The following is a 19,127-nucleotide window of genomic DNA, read 5'->3' as shown; positions in this document are numbered from 1 at the left end:
GCATGGGGACTTCTTGACCCCAAGCAGACCCTGCCCAGCATGGTGGAAGGGGACACACTGGTGGTTTCTTGGAGTCATTCCAGTTTGGGGCAGGCCAAGAAGCTGCATATCCCAAAGTTCCTTTACAGTTGTTTTCAGCATCTTTGTATCTTGAGCAGCAGAGCTCGCAGCACCACCATCTCACCCCTTTTACAGTCCTATTTACCATCATTTGGGAGTTTAGGACTACTGGGCAGGAGCTCTTGGGAGTGGTATCCTGCAGGAACACGGGCTTTTGTGAGGAGCATGCATCATGTCTGCATGGGGAGAGGCCAAGGGGACAGAGGAAGGGAAAGTCATTTCTGTGTAAAGGCAAGAAAAAGAACCAGACACTGGAAGAACTATGGGCAGGAACGCATCCCCACAGCCCAGCAGTACCCATGCATGGCAAGTCCTCTGGACAGAGAGCTCAGCACCCAGCTGTGGAGCCGTGCTTTGAGGCAAGGTGGCTATTGCATCTTGTTGTTGTGGCTGGGAAGATGTTCTTGTCTTTACAGTGTACTTGGCCTCTGGGTCAGTTCATCTGGGCAAACACTTCTCTTCTGTGACCCTGAAGCCACCATGGGATGAAGCTGTCACAGTTCTGCTCTGTACAGAGGTGACAGCCACAGTCTCTTTGAGCACAACCACTTCTGGACCCAGGCTTGTTCTTACAGACACTCCATTTGTGGTCCCTCCCCTGCCATGGGAGCTGGGTTGCAGAAGTCCCTGAGAGTCTCTGATGAGAAGGTTGGATGAGCCTTCAACGGAAAGCTTGTTGTGTTTAGCAGCTCGCATTTCTTGCCTGCAAGTGACTTCCCTTCCAAAGGGAGCTCCAGGACCAGGGAGCTGAGGCTGTTGAGCATGCAGAGCCCAAAAGGACAGTGGGGAGGGGGTCACGGGCTGGTTTCTTACACTTTATGGAGTCAGGCAGTGGTGAAGCTTTCATCTGTGCGGAGGAGGGATACCAGAGAGGTGGGACACTAGGAAGGTCAAGCATGAGGTGGCTAGTGAGATCCAGGAGCTTTCAAGCATAGTGGATTTAGGGGTCGGCATGCAAAGGGCTGTGGACACACACCGTGTCTGTCTCAGTGGGAAGGCTGCAGGACAGGGAGCGCTGCACGGCCCGGCAGCCCAGCGACCCATCCTCGGTGGCGACGGGGAGCGGAGGGCCCTGGGTGGTGCTGGATCTGCCGTCAGAGCACAGCAGGACGCTGGAGTCCGCCTCGCACTTGGTGGTGCGGCTGTAGTAGGGCTCCATGACGTGCCGCAGCTCCAGTGGCACGGCGAGGGGCAGCACCTCCGCCTTGATCACGGCACCCAGGTGGGGCTCTGAGGAGGATGCCCGGAGGAGGCTCTCGGAGCGGCTCATCTTGATCAGCAGGTCGATGGTTTTGTTCTCGGCCTCCAGGAGGCAGCTTGGCAGCCCCTCCTCGTCTCCAGGCTCGGCTGCGGCTGAACATTTGTTGAGGGCCCCTTGGTCTTTGCCGTGGAGCTTCTCCATTCCCAGGCCTACGCTGCACGTTTCCTTCTTGGTCTGCGGGCACTTCTCCAGGCCCTCGGAGGATCTCTTCACCGAGAGGTCCAGGGGCCCCTCGTGGGGTTTGGCGGCTTTCTCCAGTGCCTGGTGGATGTGGTAGAGCTCCCTTCGGATTTTGACTAGCTGGTCCCTCAGCTCTTTTTGCCCAGGAGTGTCCTCCTTTGCCAGATCAGACAGTTTCTTCTCCACCTCCTGGTACTCCTCTAAGGTTTTGGACAGGTCCCCAATAAGCACGGTGGTAGCCTCAGAGTCTGTCATGGTGGCAGAAGGCTCTTGCGGTCTGCTCTGCTTGCAGAGGCCGTGCTCAGGGGCAGCTCCTGCACAGGGCAGGCCTTCAGGGTCTTTGCCCCTCTCAGGTTCCTCAGGCCAGCCCGCCAGGACATCCATGTGCCAGTGATCCAGAGCCCTGGGGATGTGGCAGGCGTTGGCTCTTGAACTACTGCAGAAAAGAAATGAATACAATGATTAGGGGGAGCACTGGCAAAATCTTTGGAGTATGTCCAGGACCAGCGTTAGCAGGTTCAGCATGAGCTCCTCCGTGCGTGCTGCCAGCACGAGGACCTTCCAGGAAAGGCTTGGATCTGGGCTTGCAGAGATCTGGCTGGATCTGCTCCTGCCTTTGTTCTCCCAGGAGAGAGATGCAGCCTAAAATAGGCTGTTTTGTGCCCCCCCCAACACGAGTCTACTCTGGGGAGATTGTGCTGGTGAGCGATGCCAGCTCAGCTGGCTAGACTTGTTTTTTCTTTCTCTTTGGAGCACCGAGGGACAGATGGACACACAGACTAATGCGTGTCCAGGTGCAGAGGATCTCTGCAGCCATCCTGAGAATGGCGAAGAGGCAAGTGGAGGTAGAAAAGCACAGAGTGCTTCTCCAGAGAATGTTCCTCTGGGTGCCAAAAGCTGTGGTTTTAGCAGTGACATTTTTCTTGGAGCCACAGCTGGACTTGCACAATCAGGGGAGGAACTGAAATTTTGTTACAAGGAGCTGTGCACATTTCTAGCCCCAGGTAAAAGGAAATGTTTGGAAGCGTGACCCTCCCTCTGGGCTTTGGAACCAGAAGGCAAATCAGAGGAATGCAAATGTGAATGTTTAAACGATTGCTCCAGCAACTGTGAGATACTTGGGGACCCAAAAGGAGATTCCCTGGTGCCTGGGGAGCGCAGGTCCACACTGCACATACCCCACCTTACACCTTAGAACCTTACTAGTTCTGTGTGAAATGGGGGAAATCGAGGAACAGCAAGCAGTGACACAGCCCAGCTGCTTGGATGCACCTGGAGGGCCAAAAGCCCTGCTCTGGATGGGTGCTAAATTCACTGCTGGCTTGGAGTGAGCTGAGCTCCTGCAGCACCTAGTGGGAAGGGGTCATCAGGGATACAACGGGGTATGAAGGTGGTGTTTAAGGCCAGCCAGATGTGGAGAAGGAGACCAAGGACACCTTACCTGCTCTGATAGCTGACTTTTCCAGGCATCAGCATTTCAGATCCTATCAAATCCAGATCATTGGAAGGGAGCTTCCTCTTCAGGTTATTGCCTGTGGGACTGCCAGTCTCCAGGCAGGTCACTGCTGTCAACTCTGCCTTCTGGATGCTGCTGGGGGCAAAAGTGCCATCCTTCATCCCCACCAGGTTTTGGAAGATGTCAGTGGTTGGCTTTTTGCGCAGGTTGTTGAGGCCCAGGTCTGGGTTGGTCTCCTTCTCTTGGGACAGCCACTTGTCTTCTTCCTGCCCCAGCACGTGTCCATGGCTGAGCTCAAGGGGTGGCTCCTCTCTACCACTTTTGGGCCAAGGAAAACTCGGTTTCAGCACTGGTACCTTCAGTAGTGCTGGTTTGGATGGCTCACTGGGGGTCTTGGCTTGGGGAGGCGTGGGCATGACCGAGCCCACCAGCTGCTGGGCCTCCGGCTTGCTGGATGACATCTTGCCTTCGGTGGAGCTGAAGGTGTGCTCAAAGAGCAAAGGGTAGTAGAAGCGAGGCAGAAAGGCAGAGCGCTCGGGGCTCTGCAGGGGCTGGAAGTGGGAAGCATGTGGGTGCATCAGCTGGGCCGTGGAAGCCAGGAATGGCAGCTGAGCCAAGTGTGGGTGTGTTGTCGCACTGTTGGGCATAGTGGGGCTCAGGTAGGAGAATAGGCTGGGGTTCAGGGGATAGTTGATGCCCAGCAGTGAGAGGTTGAGGCCCTGAGGTTCGTGGTAGTCACTGTAGGCTGGAGGTGGATAGCATGGGATGATGTTGCTGTCGGTACAAGGCGGGGAGACCTCAGGTGTGCTCCTCCTTTGCCCATTTGCCACCAGTTTCCACTGCTCCATGAGGATCCCACCACTGGCCAGGCATTTCTTTGGCACTCTGCAATGCTTTGGCTTAGCTTCTAGGTCTGGGGAGGCCATTTCTCTGCTTTTCATGACATGGTTCTTGAGAGAGAAGACATCTGTGATGATGAAGTCAGGCTCCACCTCCTTGCAAGGCTTCTCTCTCTTGTTCTTGAAGCCAAAGACCAAAGTGTTCACTTCTGGTTCAGCTGGATCACCTTGGCAACCTGCCTCTTCATTTTTCTCCTTCTTTTCCCCCGCATCCATCTGCCTCAAGAGGCCAGCCACATCCTCCTCCTCCTCTTGGAACGGGCTGCCTTCTTCCCCAGCCCCTTCAGCAGGCAGGATCTCCACTCCTGATGCCGACTTCTCCTCGTGGCCAACCCTTCCAGGGGTCTGCTTGATCCTGCCTGACCCTCCCAACGTGGCTGAGGAGTCGCAGGTCTCCGGCTCGTCCTGCCGCCCCCGCAGCCGCGTGGCCTCGGTGGCATGCAGGAGCCGCAGCTCCGGGTGAAGCAGGTTGCCCTTCTTGTAGGGCCAATCAGACTCGATGAGGAGGGAGAGGGAGTTCTTGCACAGGCTGTACTTCATGTGGTTGTAGAGGTGGGATTTCTCCATGCACGTGAAGGGGCACTGGAAACACTTGTAGTTGTAGGGCTTGCCCCATGGCCTCGGGATGTAGTGGGGCTTTTTGGGCTTCCTCTCCTTGTGTTTGTAGACAGAGGTCAGCTTGCAGCCCACGTCGTCCTTGGACATTGCAGTGGATGTCTGGAGATGGCTCCTGGTGGGAGCAGAGGGGCTCAGTGCCTAAATCTCACTCCACCTCCCCAGGAACTTCTGTGTGCCCTGGAAGGAGAGAACATGGGAGTTGGTGAGCTGTCAGCCCTGCCAAGTCCTGCTTGTATGTGAATACAGTCAAAGAGGGTGTTCAGACAGACAGATTTGGTGGGGAGAGGCTTCAGACAGACTGAGTGTACCCTAGCATTGCTACCCATTCATTATGGCCAGCAGCATCTGCAGACTGTCACAGGTACCTGGGACCATTGAAGGAAAAAAACAGTGTGGTCTGAGCCTACTGGGGACGTGAAGACCACAGCTTGGCAGCCAAGACTAGAGCTGCCAGGGAAGTTCAGGCAGCCATGGGCATTTCTTCCCACTGGATGGGTGTGCACCCAGCCCAGCCCAGCCATAGCCTGGCTGCAGCGCTTGAGGGCTGTTTCAAGGTTGCAGTCTCAAGCATTATTAGCATTTACAGGCACCCTCTGCTCATGCCTTGTTCCTACAGTGGCCCTGCAGACAGTGCCAGCAGCCCCACACTCAGCTGCTGGCTGCTGGGCTGGAGGATGTTCTGTGTGCTGGGGGACTCCCCCATGCTCTGCTTCCTGTGCTTTCACCACTGGGACCATAAAGCATCACATTCCCATGTTGCATCCTGCCCCCTTTCCCAGCACCACTCCCAACTCCAGCCCCTGAGCCCCACATAGGTTGATGAGCCCTGGTCATGGCAGTATTCCAGTGCCACACTGGAGGATGAGGAACATGGAGAGACTGAGCGGGAGCCGCACAGTGTGCTGTGTGTTTGCAGGTTAGTTGAACAAACATTTGGTGTTTATGCATCAGAGGCAGATTAAATCTGTGCTGAGAGACTGGAATTGGTTATTCCATTCTTGCACACCTGACTCTCCTCCAGCACTGCTTTAGAGGTGTGCGGATGCCGTGGACCTGTCCCACATGAGAACAGGGAGTGACTCCACAACACAACCAATTCCTCCTCCCAGCACCGCAGAAATGAATGGCAAGGCAGGGAGCAGGGGAATAGACAGCAATGCGATGGGAGAGTACCCCACGTGAGAGCCAGGGGCCAGGGGAGGAAGTCTCAGCGCAGCAGAGGCATCCCCAGAGCTGGATAGGGCTCTGCAGAGCTGGGAGCCAGGCGTTGCGGCTCCTGGTTGCTGAGCAGTTCCCGCACCAGCAGATCTTCGTGGTCTGTTGAGTCTCGCTCTGCCACAACGCATTATTTCCAGTGGGCTGTCAGCTGCGGACGTGCAGGGCCGTGCCTGGGGGCAGCGCTCGGCGGGGACCGCGCACCTGTGCCTGGGAATTGCAGCATCCCTGCTCTCCTCCTCAGGACATGGGGAGGGGGGCATGGTCAGATGGAGGGAGTGGAGGGGCGAGGGGAGAAGAAAGAGATGGAGAGACAAAGGCAACGAAGAAGGGAGAGATGCTCAGAAAAGGGATCTGCAGTCCCCAGCACTCCAGCACTTTAAAAATCCCAAACCCAGCCTGAGCTCCAGGGATAGAAGCAGTACATAGAACTCTAGGGGCTGCTTGACTGGATCACATCAACAGCCTGTCCAGCTCATGTCTCCAACAATAGCCAAAAGGAGGTGCCCAATATGTAGGGCAAGCATCTATGGTACTGCTCCAGTTTCCCAAACCCTCAGCTCATCTCCGTATTGGACATGGTGCCTCGCCTCCAGGAGCAGCACACACCAGTGGCCCTCCCCTCTCTGGAAACCGTGGAAATATCCAGCCCCCCAATCATCCTGCAGTGGGGATTTCCCCACCACGCTGCTCAAAGTGCTGCCTCCTGAGCTGGCCCTTCCCACAAATTTCCTTTGACACCCCCAGTTCTATGGCTCACCATGACAGTCCTGCTTCACCACCTCCTTTCCAGGCAGAAGGTGGGCATAGCATGAACTGCTGCAGACCTCTCTCCCTATATGTAGGCATAGCCATGTGCTCAGGTCAGGGAGAGACCTAACAGCTGCCAGAATTGAGTGGTCTGGTTCAAAGACCAAAGCATGGGTCCACTGGAGAAGCCCTGCTGCTGTAAACCTGTCCTGATACCTGCTTTTGAGACCCCCACGAGCTTTTCTGGTTGGAACAAAGACCCCATGTCTCAAACCGATGTCCTTCCTTTGCCCCTCGGGTCCTGCCACGCTGTGTGTGAGCTGCCAGGGAGCCACAACACCATGGACATCAATAGCCATCAACTTTTCCCAGGTGGGCATGAGACATGGCGTGAAAGTAGGGGCATGGGAGAGATGCTGAGCTTCCCATGGTCTCAAGGGCTGGTCCTATCCTGCAGGGGCAACTTCAGGGACATGTTACCCTCACAGCTACATTCACCTGGCTGCTTCCCCCTGCATATTCAACCCACTCAAGCTCCAGAGGCTGAGCATCACAACAATCTCAGTGTTCCCTGCATTGCCATTTGCCAGCAGCAGTTTCTGTAGCAGGGAGCTGGCTGCCCAAATGACCACGGATGGTCACCAGGATGGCACAGAAGGGAGCATGAGGGGCATGGTTTTTCTATGGCATGTGATGCTTACACTGACAGCCCCAAAGACCATCCCTTTCCTGCAATTACCCAAAGCCCTCCATTATAATGCTTCCCATTTTTACCAGTGCCGAGGCTGGAGCAGGCAGAGATGCTTTGCGAGATGAGGGGTGGGTGGCAGCGGCGAGCCACTGATCAATGCAAAGCACTTTCCCTACATGCTTTTGCTGCAGGGGCTACTTAGCTGATATTGGGACCCTTTTTATTTTCATAGCCTGGGGTTGCACGATCTGAGCTTTTAAGCATTTATCGGAGCTTGGGATGAGGGCAATTGGCCGTGGCAAAGCAGCAGGCGCTCGGAAGAGGGGGGAAAGCCTGGTTGATGGAGGTCTGGGAGCTCCCAGCCTCCCCCCACCTCACTGAAATGCCCACACTTCAGTTAAAATGACAGTGAGAGGTCATCCTTTGGTGGCCCCTCGTCGGGAGATTTGAAACCATTCGCACCTTGAGATGTGCCTTACTCCAGCTTGGGCTCCATTGAAAGTCCTCATCTCTAAATAGATTTTTCACCTTTATGTGCCCCAAAGTGCTCTATAGGCAAAATGTCCAAACCCAGCTCTCTAAAAATTTGCCACCATATGGGTTTCCAGATGTTTGCGTTTCCAGCATTTGGGGAGATCGGGAGGTTTGGTTCCCATGGCCCCACCTCAGTGAGCACCTCTGCCTTCTGCCCATCCAACCTCAGAGAGTCCCCCAGACTGCTCCCCACAATGTGCCACCCACAGCACCTTCAGCACACAGGTCTTGGACCCAAATTGTGGCTCCAAGTTTTCTCCTCCCTTTTTTGCCCTTGTTCAAGAAGTGTTCTGCATCTCTCACCTCTCCTCTGCCTCCATCCTCAAAAAGCAGCCGCCTCTCCCTGCTCTGTTAGCCTGAAGACTCCCCGAGGCAACCCCAGCATCTTACGAGAAGCACACGCGGTGGCAAGCGTTCAACCAAGCGACAATGGGTTGGAGTCGTTGTCTCCTGCCCTCTGCCCATGGCACACAACTCGAAGCCTCACGGAGAGATGAGATCAGGCCGTGAGAGCCTCCGGGCTACTCTTCATAGAGGCGAGTGCCCTCCACCGCAGTGGCTTTCCTCCCACAGCCCTTCCTGCTGCAGCCCTCTGGGGGAGGAGGCAGGTCCTGGTGAGGAGATGTAAGGCTGTCTCTGCACATTACATCAACCACCTGCACAAGCTTGTGCTTGGCCCCCACTGCAAGATTTTCCTGCTCCTTCATCCACCCCCACCTCTACCTGCTAATGGAGCCCCGGGAGACCGCAGGCTCTCTGCTGGATTTAGTGGCTCCATTGCAAACAGACCTCCAGATGTGTGAAGACATCCATCTCCAGCAGCTGGATAGAGGGGAAAGTGACTGTGTGCAAGCCACGAAGCCAGCAGTGTGGCTGGCACCCAAAAGTGCACAGAGGAGATGGTGCCCACAGCTGGCATGGTGACTAAGGGGAGAGGATGAACATCTGGAGTGAGCTGGGAGGGCTCGAGATGTGCATTCATCTGGATAGGAAGGTACAGCACAGCTCTCCTACCTGGTGGAGTCTGCATCACGCCTGTGATGTGCAGAGCTCCCACCTGCCAGCCTCTAGGGCTGGTGCTGGGAATGGAAGCCCCTTCCTCCCGGTGTCCCAGCCCCATCTCCTTTCCTGGGATGTGGCACACAGGCAGCAATGTGGGGTTCAACTCCACGCCAGTTCCCACCATCCCATTGCCAGCCATTCCCCCTAGAAGAGCAGCTGCCAACCCACAAGGTCCTGGAGCCTGCTGAGAGATGGAGATTTGTCCCTCAGCACCAAGAAATGTTCTCCACCTTTTTGCTTCCCATGTACCCTTGGATATTTCACATTTCTTAAACGCACCAGAGAGGGGAAGGATAAGAACTGAATGAGATCTCCTCTCTGCTTTGCTCTCGCTGGTCTGACAGAGGTGAGCTCCTGCAGTGCCGTCCAGGGCTCCCCAAAGCTGTCTGGCAGTTCCCTGCCCCACAGAGCCTTTCTTACACCTCATGCTTCACTGGATTTCTCCCACAAGCAGCGTGCTGTGTGTATGAGCTGCTCAGGTGTCTCACTCCTTTCACAACCAGAAAATTCACTGTATACCAGCTCAAATCCATGGAATTTGTTTTGAGGCAAAAAGCATTCACTCCTCCTTGCCTAGCCTACCATCTCCCTCGCATTCCAGCCTTCTTCTGCTCCTATACATGCCCATTGCTGTACCCTCACCTCCTTTTCTTCTGCTGCAGGAGAGGATGGGCCTCTGGGCAACTGGATGGGGCTCTAAGCATCCTGATCATGTTGGAGGAGACCAGCCCATGGCATGGGGTTAGAACTCAATGGTCTTTTAAGTTTTTTCCAACCCAAGTCTTGCTATAATTCTGTGATGATTCTATGATTCTGCAATTCTACTCAAGGCAACAGTGATAAGTTAAATAGGTGTCTGTGGAAGGGGATGCTTCAAGTCCTCAGCATGCAGCACAGACTGCAGCACCAGTGCTGCAACCTAGGCAAGGGCCAGTGCAGATTGGAGCCCACATCCCAAGAAATCCAGCACAAGCAGCTCCAGCTTCTGAACTATTCCAAATTAGTCAAAAGGGGAAAAGGAAAATGCTTTGCTGCTCCCAGCTCGCAGCCTCCGTCTCCCAGCACCGCTCTCCCACCCCAGGCTCTCAGCACAATTTGGGCTGCAGCATGGTGATGAGATGACCCTGCATGGGTAGCAGTGCTCGCCTGCAGAGCAGCCCACCCAGGGCTGTATGGCCAAGCAGTGACCAGGAGGAGCAATGGCCCGAGGCAGAGCCACCAGGACTGTAGATGGGGACGTTGTTAGCAGGGGCTGGGGATGTTGTTAACGGTGTAAGCCAGAAAGGCAGCTTGTTAACGCCCTCATAAGACCATGAGAAACGGTCACAAAGCCACAGCTGTGCACATCTCAGGCTGGGCACAGCCACCCTGCACCGTGCAGCTCCAGAAGGACCACTGTGTGCATCCCTGCTCCAAATGGGGTCCCACCAAAGTGCTGTGATCCGCTCCTGTAGTACCAGAAAGGCTCCAGGGGAAGGTAAGAAGACACTGGGGCAGCACCCAAATCTCCCTTGGGTTGCCTGGGGTTTGACACTGCTGTGACACATTTGGGACCTATCCACCTCACGTCCTTATCCCCCTCTTTTAAGAGTCTAAGAATGCCTGTGAGATGCTCTTCACTGCATGACTCATTAATTTAATTGTCAAAATTACTGCAAACACACATCGAGTTGGACTAGATGACCATAGCGCTCTATTCCAGCCTTAATGGTTGGCACCACTGAACACTGCAGTAAGTAAGCTCCTGCAAAACTCAGAACAGCTCCGCTTTGTTTCTGCGTCTGTTGAGCAGAATTTAGAGGGGAAAATTACGGATGCTATAGATAACATTGTCTTACTGCCAACTCTCACCCTGCCCCTATTTGTGCTTCCCTTTCCCAACAGCAAATGCTTATCGCATCTCTAAGCCTGCAGAAAACCACTGCTCTTCTCCGTTATTCTATGAATGCAGGGAGGTAAATGCAGTCCTTGGGAAAGAGCACTCAGAGCAGCTCGGTGCACGCACGCAGCGCTCCGCAGCACACCACACAGCGCCGGGGAAACCATCCAAAATCCTCCACAAACTTTCAATTGTAAAGGACTCGCGTGAGCAAATCCCCAGCAAAGACAATTGAACATGTCATTAGGAGAGCCACCCGAGCAGAAAGGCCCCATATGACCTCCCCGGTGCCGAGTGCCTTTAATAAGACGGAGCCGCAACACTTTGCAAAGATATTGGTGATGGGATCAAAGAGCATCGCTGTGGAAGGACCGAGCCGCACGCCGAGCGGTCTCCCTGCTCCTGCAGTTTGCACAGCCCTTTCTGGTACCCATTTATGCCTCCCGCCCCAACCCCAAACTCACAGCTCTGGGCCTCCAGTTCCACCAGGCTGACTTTTTAGGGAGGTACCAAACCAAAGGGAGACAGCAGCTCTCACCTTGGGAGAGTGTCCCCCTCCGGGTCCTCCATGGCGTCCTGTCCCTGGGGTCACTCTCAGCCCCTTCCCACCCCTTCACGCCCCAGAGGACACCGGCTCGGCCCCACTTACAGCTCAGCCCGTTCCCGTGCTGCAGGCTGGGAGCAGGTGACTTCGGACGCCGCTCCTGAGCATTTACAGAGCTGTTTGCAGACAACATCAAACTCGGGAACAGAAGCGCAAACCCAGGAGTCATTCCCCCTCCTCGCTGTCCCTCCCCACCCTCTTGCTTGGTCTCATTTGTACCGATTTGCCCCGCAGGCTTCTCTCTGATTTGCTATGGCCCTGGCAGAGCAGTGTCGGGGAGGAGGTGCGCAGGGCTTGGGGGGTGGACAGGCCAGTGGAAGCCTGGCTTGCCAAAAGCAGCTCAGCCCCAGAAACTGCCTTAATGCGCACAGACGGAGCAGGCTGGGAGCGAAACCAGCTGGGCCGTAGGAGGATGTGCTCAGTGAGCTCATGGCTAGTTCAGGGCTGGGTGCATGAGCGGCTCGGGGCTGCCTCCTTGCACCACTGCTCGGCCCCATGGGGTGGCACGGGAGGGAGGAGAGGACCGGAGGAAGATTCCCCCCTCCCTGCATCACCTTTTCCTGTTGGCAGGCAATGTGCTGAGTGCCAGTCCAGCTTTCTGCACCATTTATCATTTACCCACTCCATCTCCACCCCGGGATCCCCATGCATAGTTGAATTGACCCAAACCAAACCTTCCACAGAATACCCGATACTCTAGACTGGCTCCTCTCTTTGGGGCCAAATGAGGGGATCATGTCTCTGCACTGCTGCCCTACAGGCTCCTCATCACCCGGTCGCATCCCTGCTTCAGCATCTCACAGCCTGGCAGGTTCCCAGCGCAAGTGCCGAAGCTGTGGATCCAGAACTGCACACAGCAGAGCAGGGACTTGCAGCCATCTCCAGTGCCCCCCTCGTCTCCCCACTCCCCGCCTTCACTCCTGTCCCCTTCCCAGGCGTGTTGCAGGCAGCCGGCCCCAATCTGCCACGGCGCAGGGCCACCTGTGCTGGCTGCCCACGCCATCTGCGCATAGAAGGTCGGGGACAGACGGCTGCCACCCCCAACTCCGGGCCAGCAAGAGAGGGACGGCCAGGGGGGCTCGGCACACGGCTGCCTCACTGTACCCCACGGTGCTGGCACCCGGTGACAGCATGGCAACAGCCCCTGCGCTGGCTGCTCCATGGGTCTGCAATGGTGGGAGTGATTGTGGGTGTGATGGGGGGAGGGGGTGTTGAGCCCCTTGGGGTGCCCAGAGGGGTGGTGATGGCCACGGTGTGCCCTCCTACCTGTCCCAGCTCAGCCCTGCAGTGTGCTGAGAGCTCACGGCCATGCCGGGCAGCGGTGAGTTAACTCCTGACCTCGGTGAGCCCCACAGGCACTGCAGTGGTGGCTGCCCGCTGCCGGCCGGGCACGCTGATGAGATGATAACAGAGCCTGCCTGGCGCCTTGCTACAGGTAGCCGGAAAGTTTTCTTCGTTGCTGGCTGCTGGAAAGGTCAAGGCGTCCTCCTCCTCCTCCTGCATTTCTATTCCTGGCCCCTGCCCTTTTGCTGCTATACATCGGACCGAGCTGTGCCATCTTGTGCCATCTCCGTGTGGCCACGGCCCTGAAGCGCGTTGGGAGGGCTGGGGTATGGCAGTGGAATGGTTGCGAGCATGGAGCCGGGAGCACTGGGGGCCAAGGGGTGGTGCTGATGTGCCCTGCTACGCTCCCAGGGTGGGATCCAGTGCTGAGTGATGGGGACAAGAAGGGGAGTGCAGGTCTGGCAGCCAGGATCGGGGAGAGGGAAGTGCTGGCGGCACACAAGCCATCACAGGTGTTACCCAAAGCCAGGTTGCAGAAAGGGAGAGCCCCAATACAACAGGACGGTGTTCTCACTGAAAATCACTACTCACTTATGCACTGCAGATTTTTAACGGAGACCTTCATGGGGGGACCAAGCCTCAGCCCCAGCCCAGCCCTACCACACTGCAAGGTCTGGGTTGTACAAAATCCATCCTAAAGCGCTGGTCCAACCTGGAGAGGGGCCCAGGGGAGCCTCCTCACACCACTTTGTTCACGGAGCAAAGATATTCCCAGCCCTGAATTTATAGATTGGCCCTTAAACTAAAACAACCTCCGGGGACCAGAAAAACAAAAGTAGGTTTTGGTTCTGTTTTGTTTTGTGTTGTATTTTTCTTTCCTGCGTAGACAGCCTTTGCCCAGGAGGGGTTAGCATGAAAAATGCATGTGGGGATTGGAGGAGAGGGGGGGTGCGAGGAAGCAGCTATCGATCAAGCAGCTCTGAAAGCCACACAGCTGTGCACCTCTGCTGCACTCCCCGGCACTGCCCTGCTGCTGCTCCATGCCGGGGAGGGTTCCGTGTCCACGTGGTGCTATGGGCAGAGAGGAGCTGGAGGCCCCCCAGCCCCTGTCCCATTCATGCAGGTGGGCTGCTGGGTGGCTTCTCTCCTCTCCTTCCATGCTTTTCTCCTTCCCTGCATCCCAGAGCCTTGCTGATGCTCAGGGCAGGTCTGCAGGTGGGCTTGAAGGGGCATGTCCCCACTGGAAATCGTCTGTGCTGCCTCTCCCCATGGGAAAGAATCCCCTCCTGCACACGAGAAAGGCTCGGGCCCTGCTCCCCACGTCTGGTGGATGCCGTGGGTCAGCTTGGTCACCGCATCAAGAGATGGGGAGCAGCAAGGGGCTGGGGAGGGAGAAAACCCACTGGCAGCTCTGCTTCTCTGTCTGTGAGTTTGCATTTTAACCCCTCTGCGGGCAAGCAGAGCTTCTGTCAAAACCCTAATTCTCCTGCAGTGAGAGGAGAATTAACATGCTATGGGAATTGCTCAGGCAATTTGTCAGAGGGTTTAACAGGGTTTGGGACCCCCCTCTCTGCAGTGACACTCTGCAGCACCCGCTTGCCACCATCCCCAGCTGTCTCTGCAGAGGGGAAGTGCTGTTTCTGGCAGGGTGCTGAGCAGGGCCAGCACTGCAGGGAGGGGAGAGCACTGAATCAGGGGGCATTTGCCACCAGGGAGGGTTTTAGAAGATAAAGCCCCAGCAGCAATTCCCTTCCTGATGCTGCCACCCCTCAGATGGGCTCCAAGCTGTGGGCACGGGAGAAGGGACTCCCTGAGCACTTCCAGAACTGCCACCATCCCAATGTCACCGAGCTATCAAGGGGAACTGGATCTCCAGCTTTGGCCAGGAAAAGCTCCTGGCAGCCGGAAAATGCCAGGACAGCTTGGCCCAAACCAGTGGCACTGCAGGGTGCCCTGCGCGGACCAACGAGCCCCAGTGCTCCTCTGCACCCACATCGTATGGGCTCCAACGAATGTCCTCTTGGAAGTGCAATTTTAATTACGATCTGTGCTGATTCCCCAGCAAAAAGCCAGAAATGAGATCCCTGCCCGGCAGGCACAACAGGGTGCGGGCAGGGGAGGTGCATAGATGGGGAAACTGAGGCTGGAGCACAGGAGCAGCCTCTCAGGCTCAGCCTGCCTCTGCCTTGTGCACTCACAGCAATTTGATCACCTACACACAGAAATCCACAAATACATTATTTTAACCGTTTTGCCCTTCTCTGACCCATTCACCCTGACAGCGTGGTTCTCGGACTGCAGCAGCATGCTCAGGTTCCTGCAAGTTCCCTGAGGTTTCCCAGCCCCGAACGCAGCTGTGCTCCTTATTCCACACCCCCCATCCCAACCCCCGCTGTCAGACACAGCTGGGACCCAGCAAACAACAGCAAAAAATCACAATGCAAAGTGCCCAGGCTGTGGGATCCTGTCACTGCTGCTGGGAATATCACCATTCAGCAGGACACAAACTATCCCAGGCACAAAGTTTGTTCCCCAGTGCAGGGACAGACACACGGCACAGCGAGAGCCCCAGCAGTTCTATATTGGCTGCTCCGTACTGACCCCCAACAGACAGACAGACAGACAGACACCCGCCCTCTCTGCTTTGTTTGTATTTTAACTGCGTTATCTCCAGCCCACATCCCCCATTCAGCCCCAGCCGGGAACAGTTTCTTTCGCAAGGGAGATTCCAGCACAGGAAGGTGAAGGCATCCAAGCGTGTGCTGAGGGCTTGGAAAAAAAAATAATAATAAAAAGGAAACTAAAAAAAAAAGAAAGAAAGAAAGAAAAGTGTTTTTTAAAGTTGTTTGCTCTTGTTCTGCTCCTTTGGAAAAGGCAGAGAGCAGGTGCAGGTATCTGGGTGATGTCCTGGCATAGCCGGGAGCAGGGATGCTCACATGCAGGGAGTGGGACAGGCAGCAAAAAGGATAAACCACCCCAAAGAACCGTGCCTAAATCTGCCTGCCTGCCTTACAGCTGCACTGCTGGGTGAACGGTCCCTCTCACCTTCCCCCTCCCAGCAGGGATCCCGGTGGGTGCTGCAGGGACTCACCTGCACCAGGGCTGCTCTCCCAGCACGGCTGCGCTCCGCCTGATGTTCGCGCTGTGAAAGTGGGAAGCGTTTCAGATCGTGCAGTAGGTTATATATTGTCTGCAAGTCTGGCCCTAGGGCGTCCATCAGTTGGTCTTGCTTTGCTCCTGCCCCTATATGGAAGGCAGCATCACATGCTCCGCGGCTCCCAGCTATCTGCCTGGCGAAAGGGGAGACGGAGATGGAGAGGAGAAAAAGGGGAGAAGAAAATTAAAAGGATCTTCATCATGAAAGAGACAGAAAGAGAATTTCCCAGTGTAAAACCAACCTGCCAGAAATCCCCGCCCGAGCCGAACTTTCCCCGCTCGCCGCCTGTGATCGCGGCTCCCAGCAGCCCCTTTCATGTGCTCTGCAAGGCCTCCAGACATGCACGGCTCGCCTTGATCCCGCTGCCTCGCTGCCGGAGCAGGTGAGGGGCCGCGGCTCCGCTCACAGGTGCTGACTGCAAAATGCTCCGTGCCTCCGTGCTGCGCTGCTGCCTGCAGTTCTCCAGCCATCCGGCCCCAGGCCACGGGTTTTTAGGGCCACGTTCTCCTCCATGGCATCTCCTGGTGCGCGGTGCTGCTCCAGGACAGGGGCAGCCCCATGCCAGGCGTGTACAGGTTCCAGCACCCTGGGGAGCAGGCAGGGCTTGCACCCACTGTGCTGCCGATGACCCTGAGGACATCTCTCCTGAAGGGAGGTTCCCTCCACCACCAGCCTTCCCAGCAGTCAGGATCCTCTCCTCGTTGTGCTGAGCATGGTTTATTGCGGGCAGAAAACCCCGTTTTGTGTCCTCCTCCACTCAGTTTTAACTGTCAGCTTCTCTGCCCTCTGCCACTGCTTTTTCCAAATATTTCCATATTCCTTTTGCTAAGGCTCGGAAATGAAGCATTTTTCATTATAAACATGGTCTGGTTTGCCCCTTCTCATTCACTGTCCCCCCTCCCCCAAAATACCCCACCCTGCACTGCTGGGCTGCCATTCCTCTGCACGCAGGGACTACAGTCTGAGGTCTGAAGGTGTGTTCACAGGGCCTGAAGTCTGACACCCGTACTTCCTTGAAAAGCATTTGGGGCAAAAATATAACATTGTGCTCAAAGCTGAGCATGGGAGGGGAGCCTTTCATCTCCAGACGGCACAAACGTGGGGGAATTTGGCCTTGCAGGGGAATCTGGTAAGTCCACCTAATGCTATGGCACCTGGGGAAGAGCCCCGTGAGGGCTGGTGAAGATTTCTTTATAACCACCTGGAGAGCTAAAGGGCTGAGGTCAGGCTGCCATGCATCTGAGTGGCACCAGATGCAGGCACAGGGCAGGGCTCTGGCTGCTGCCACTCTATCAGCAGTCTGAAACGTGCAGCCCTTATGCTGGAGTTCTTTGCTGCATCCTTACTTTTCCTAAGATTTTGCCACAGATGGAGATGTCGTGCCTGCTTTTCTCATAGGGTAAATGATCCCTCTTGCTCTGGGAGGACCTGGATCAGTCCTACTGTGCCTGCAGCCTGTGCTGATGCTGGTTGGGCACAGGCACCTGATAGACCAGAATTATCTTTTCCCCTATAACAGAGCTGAATTCAGCTTTAAAGCTCAGAGCCAACATATGTGCACTGAAACTTTCCATTCCCCTAATTCTGCTGCTCATAAAGTGAGTTAAGACATTTTGGACACCTGCACAGCCTTCACAGCTAGCTGAATGGAAGCCGCATTTCTTGTCGCTGAGGGGCCCGGGAAAGCTGAATCCTCGTGCAAACTCACACGCTTTGTGTCTGTCTTGCTGAGCAGGCTCCTGCACAGCTCTGTCCTTGCAGATTTATACATCTTCCACTGGCTACCGATTGCTCATAATGACCTCGAAAAGGATGGCTGAGCAGACCTCACCAGGCACTGCTGGGATGAGAACTTCACCCAGAGTTAGCAGACACAGAGGAATCAGGTTTGGTCCAGAAATTCCCCAAGCTGAGTCTGTTTGGGTGCTTGGGAAGTACCCAGATGAACTCACACACATTTACTCTGCCCTTCTCCCCTCCCTTGGGTTTCTGTTACTGAATACCACCCAGGAATCATCTAAGAAGACTTTTAGTGTGCCCTTGTGCAGTGCAGGCACTGGGTTTCTGTGTTACCTGGCATAGGGCTCAGATGCTGAGCAAGAGGGGGAAATCTCAGGCCAGTTCCCTAAGAGCACAGATTATATTCGCAAGACCCAGCTCCAACCTTCTGTTGGGAAGACTGATTCCCTTGGCCACAACCTCCCTCAAGTCAGATGGACAATTAACAGATGTACATATCTGGTTATTTTTGAAGGAAAGCTTTTCTCTGTTTGTGAGCTAAAGGTATGGCCAGATCCCACTCCTGCTGAGTCAAGCATCTGGAAGTCAAGCATCCTTCTGCCCAGAGCTGAAGACTATTTCCACTGCTTCTCTTCATCCAACTGAAAGTTCCACCAGAAGGGCATTGTCCATGTTGGAAACTTAGGTGTTTGTATTTCAATACTTGGAATCATGCAGTCGTAGAATCGTTCAGTCACAGCTCATTAAGATTGTAAGAAACCACTACCATCATCCAGTCCAACCACTGACCCACCCCCACCATACCCACTGATCCACAGCCCTCAGTGCCACGTCTCCACAGCTCACGAACACCTCTGGGGATGGGGACTCCACCACCTCCCAGGGCAGCCTGTGCCTCGAGTCTGCAGCTGGCTTCAGGGTGGTGTGAGGAACCTTCACAGCAAGTGCCAGACCCATTATGGCAGCCTGCCCCATAGGGGGAGATGGGAGGAAACCCTCAACTGAGGGGAGGGATTTCCATATTGCTGTGACCTCATCCCGTGTGGAACAGAGATGTTGGAGACAACCATCAGTGATGGAAACCATCATCAGGATCTCATGGAAACCATGGAGAGCACTACGGGTGATGGAGAAGGCAGAGACCCAGAGGGGCTGGTGCTGCAAAGTCTATCAGTTTATGCTGCAAGAGTGGAACTCCAGAGACTGGAGGCAGCTGCTCTGGCAGAATGAAAACAGAGCTCACATCCCTCCCTCCTGCAATTAGAAAAATGGAAAAGGGGAACAGAACAGCTTCACTGATGACCTTTCCCTCTTGCAAATCTCAGCCTGCCTCACTTCATACACCAGCATCAGGAGCAAACAGCCGGGCTGGGACCTGGCAGGCCAGTGGTGGCACAGAACTACCCAAGGAGGTTGGCCGTGTGTGTGTGTGTATGTGTGTGCACCAGAGTGCTTGCTTTCTTCCAGCCTGCAGGCTGCTTCGGGGAGGAGGGGGAGCAGGAAGGGTTAGCTTGCCAGCTTCTCCCGAGGTCCATTGAGAGGTGTCTGTAGGGCTCATCTCGAAGAATGTCAGAGTGCATGTGCTCCGCGAGACGGCCTTTCAGAAGGCATCAGTCCTGCTGTCACGCAGCGGACCGCAAATCAGGAGTGACAGCTGTCTCCGTGTGCACCATCCAT

The 19,127-nt window shown here is 55.4% G+C and overlaps 1 protein-coding gene across 1 annotated transcript; it reads right to left on the bottom strand.

Annotated features, from left to right (window-relative positions):
- Positions 1-288: 288 nt before the first annotated feature.
- On the bottom strand, positions 289-4,708 carry PRR35 (proline rich 35). The gene is made up of 2 exons (XM_085237626.1): positions 3,003-4,708; positions 289-1,997 (listed from the first exon to the last, which is right to left on the bottom strand). The coding sequence occupies exons 1-2, from the start codon at positions 4,619-4,621 to the stop codon at positions 1,061-1,063; spliced, it is 2,556 nt and encodes an 851-aa protein (XP_085093752.1). The 5' UTR covers positions 4,622-4,708; the 3' UTR covers positions 289-1,060.
- Positions 4,709-19,127: the final 14,419 nt, after the last annotated feature.

Source organism: Meleagris gallopavo, chromosome 16, assembly GCF_905368555.1.
Source record: "Meleagris gallopavo chromosome 16, MGAL_WU_HG_1.1, whole genome shotgun sequence".
NCBI lineage: Eukaryota > Metazoa > Chordata > Aves > Galliformes > Phasianidae > Meleagris > Meleagris gallopavo.
This window is presented reverse-complemented; position numbering and strand designations above follow the sequence as displayed.